The sequence below is a fragment of the Tupaia chinensis genome, unplaced genomic scaffold, assembly GCF_000334495.1.
Source record: "Tupaia chinensis unplaced genomic scaffold, TupChi_1.0 Scaffold143599_1, whole genome shotgun sequence".
Taxonomy (NCBI): Eukaryota; Metazoa; Chordata; class Mammalia; order Scandentia; family Tupaiidae; genus Tupaia; species Tupaia belangeri.
The window spans coordinates 14,411-17,051 of NW_006203445.1; the positions used below are offsets into that span (position 1 = coordinate 14,411).

The 2,641-nt window shown below is 43.4% G+C and overlaps 1 protein-coding gene across 1 annotated transcript in view; it reads right to left on the reverse strand.

Moving 5' to 3' along the window:
* Nucleotides 1-858, reverse strand: part of IPP (intracisternal A particle-promoted polypeptide) — a gene marked incomplete at its 3' end in the record, with an annotated part of 6,896 nt that extends 6,038 nt beyond the window's left edge. Inside the window, 1 exon segment of the mRNA XM_006164257.3 lies at nucleotides 269-858. Coding sequence (XP_006164319.3) covers nucleotides 269-563 — 295 coding nt within the window.
* Nucleotides 859-2,641: the final 1,783 nt, after the last annotated feature.

Below are 2,641 nucleotides of genomic sequence, written 5' to 3' on the forward strand. Positions count from 1 at the left end.
GGAGGGACAGAGAGAGAGAGAGAGAGAGAGAGAGAGAGAAAGCAAGCCTCCAGGTCCAGTACTCGAACCGTGGTTGGCCATGTGGGAGTCCAGCGCCCTCAACCACCACGCCACCTGCTGGCCCCAGTGCATCATTTTTTCATAAGACCCATTTTCCAAGAATTTTCTGAAGACCCCCTCATATATGTGAGATCGCTCTATGTCCCCACAGTAGTACATGAGTCACTGCATCATTCTTCACTCAAAGCAACGGATTCATGTAACATACCTGTGTAAATGAATTCTAGAAGTATCCGAAAGATTCCAGCTTCAATTCCTAGAATCTCTACAACATCTTTTGAGGACTCTTTCATTCCTCCAGTGAACAAAGCTGCAAAGTAAGGACTACTGGCAGCCAGAACCAGCCGATGAACTTTGAACGTTTCCTTCCCAACTTGAAGCTGCACGTCGCAGAAATGCTGTCCATTTCTCATTTTATTGATCTGAGCCAAGATGACTTGGGCATGTTTTTCTGATGAAAAAAAATTATCACTGGCCTTGGGACAGCCCTCATTTGCCATCATGACAGATTAATGGAAAAGACTGTTGCCCATAATCTGCCCCTGTCCTGAAAAACAAAATACAAAGGGATCAGACAACATCTTTTTGTACTGAACACGTCTTAACACGTATAGTAAATATTTCCTATACGTACACTCTACTTTGGGACACAGCGCATGCATCAAACAGTGAGGACCAAACTGTGCAGTGCCATTTCTAGTAAGATTTCAGAAGAAGGAATAAGTAGTGGGGGCTAAAATAATTGGAGGATGCTTCACAGAAGAAATGAAACCTGGGGCCCAGCAGGTGACGTGGTGGTTAAGGTGTTTGAATTCTCACATGACTGTCCACGGTTCGAGTCCTTAACTTGGTGGCTTGCTTTCTCCCTCTCCCTCTCTCTGTCTCTCTTCCTTTGGCAAAACTCACGTGAAAAAAATAAATAAAATAATTTAAAAAGTAACAACTATTTAAAAAAAAAAGAAAAGAAATGAAACCTGAACTGGATATTGAAATAAGTAGTAACAGAGTATGAGAAGAAGTCATAAACACTGATGTCTGAAGTAAAGAAAAATAAGGCACAAAGGCAGAAAGAAGTTTTTGTACACTACAGTACAGAACACTTCATAGCCACATTAAGCTTTCAAAAAGCAGTTGTGGGGGACCAGCAGTTAGCATAATGGCTATGTCACTGGACTCCCATGTAGTCGACCATGGTTCGAGTCCCGGACCTGGTGGCTTAAACTCACGCCAGGCATGTGTGGGGGAGAGCCAATGGTCCTGAGAGGAGAATGGAGGAGAAGGGTTTGCCGCGTGGCCAACCCCCTGGGGGGTGACTTCTCGCTTTCTGTCTCTTTCTTTCTGTCTCTTGCTTTCTGGAGAGTGCACATGCCTTATAGCAAAAACCTCTCCAAAAAAAAAGCAATTGTGGGGATCAGCAGTTGGCTCATGGCTATGTCTCTGGACCCCCATATAGTCGATCACAGTTGAGTCCCAGACCCAGTGGCTTAAAACTCATGCTGGGCACGTGTACGTGTGTGCCCAAGATCCCATGAGGAGAATGGAGAAGGGACTGCGGCATGGCCATCCACCCTGGGGGGGTGATTTCTCGCTTTCTGTCTGTCTTTCTGGCGAGGACACGCACCCTATACCAAAAACCTCTCCAAAAAAAAGCAATTGTGATCAGGACAACTGTCTCTTAAGTTCCTTGTTTGTATGCTCACCTTAGCACACAAGGTCCTTTTGGATCTTTGTTACAACTCAAGACTGTTCAAATATAACTCCTCCAGGGACCCTTCCCTGCTCCTCTTGCCTCTGAGTTTGGTGTTTACCCTATCTATTAGCTCATCCTATGCATAAGCTCACCTATTTTAAAATTTATATTACAATCTTCTTTTTTCATACACCCTATCACCTATGACATGTACACACATTCTCATTCTAACACACACACACACACACACACACACACACACACACTGCAAGTCCTTTCAGAGACAGTACCTTAAGGACAAGGACCATCTTTCATAGCTGTAGGACCAGCATCTAGTAAAACAGGTTTTCAAATGTTTGTAAAAATGAATGACTACAATGAGAAATAGCGATAACAACTTAGGTTTTCTTTTTCTTTTTCCTAGGCATTTGGTTATATTTTAATGTAAGCCCACAGTCCCATTGACAAGATATACTTTAAAATTCAAATGTTTAGAAATTTAAAGCAGCATATATCTTATACATTTTTTTTGAGAGTTTTTTTTCGCTATAGGGCACATGCGCTCACCAGACAGACAGAGACATAGAGACAGAAAGCGAGGAATCATGCCACAATCCCTTCTCCTCCATTCTCCTCTCGGGATCTTGGGCATGCACACACACATGCCCAGTATGAGTTTTAAGCTACCGGGTCCGGGACGCGAACCGTGGTCAACTACGTGGGAGTCCAGCGACATAGCCATTACGCTAACTGCTGGTTCCCTATCTTATACATTCTATAACACTCTTAAAGGAATCTTTTTTTTTTTTTTTTTGAGAGATTTTCACTGTAGGGCTCGTGCACTCACCAGAAAGAGAGACAGACAGAAAGCAAGAAATCACCCCCCAGTGG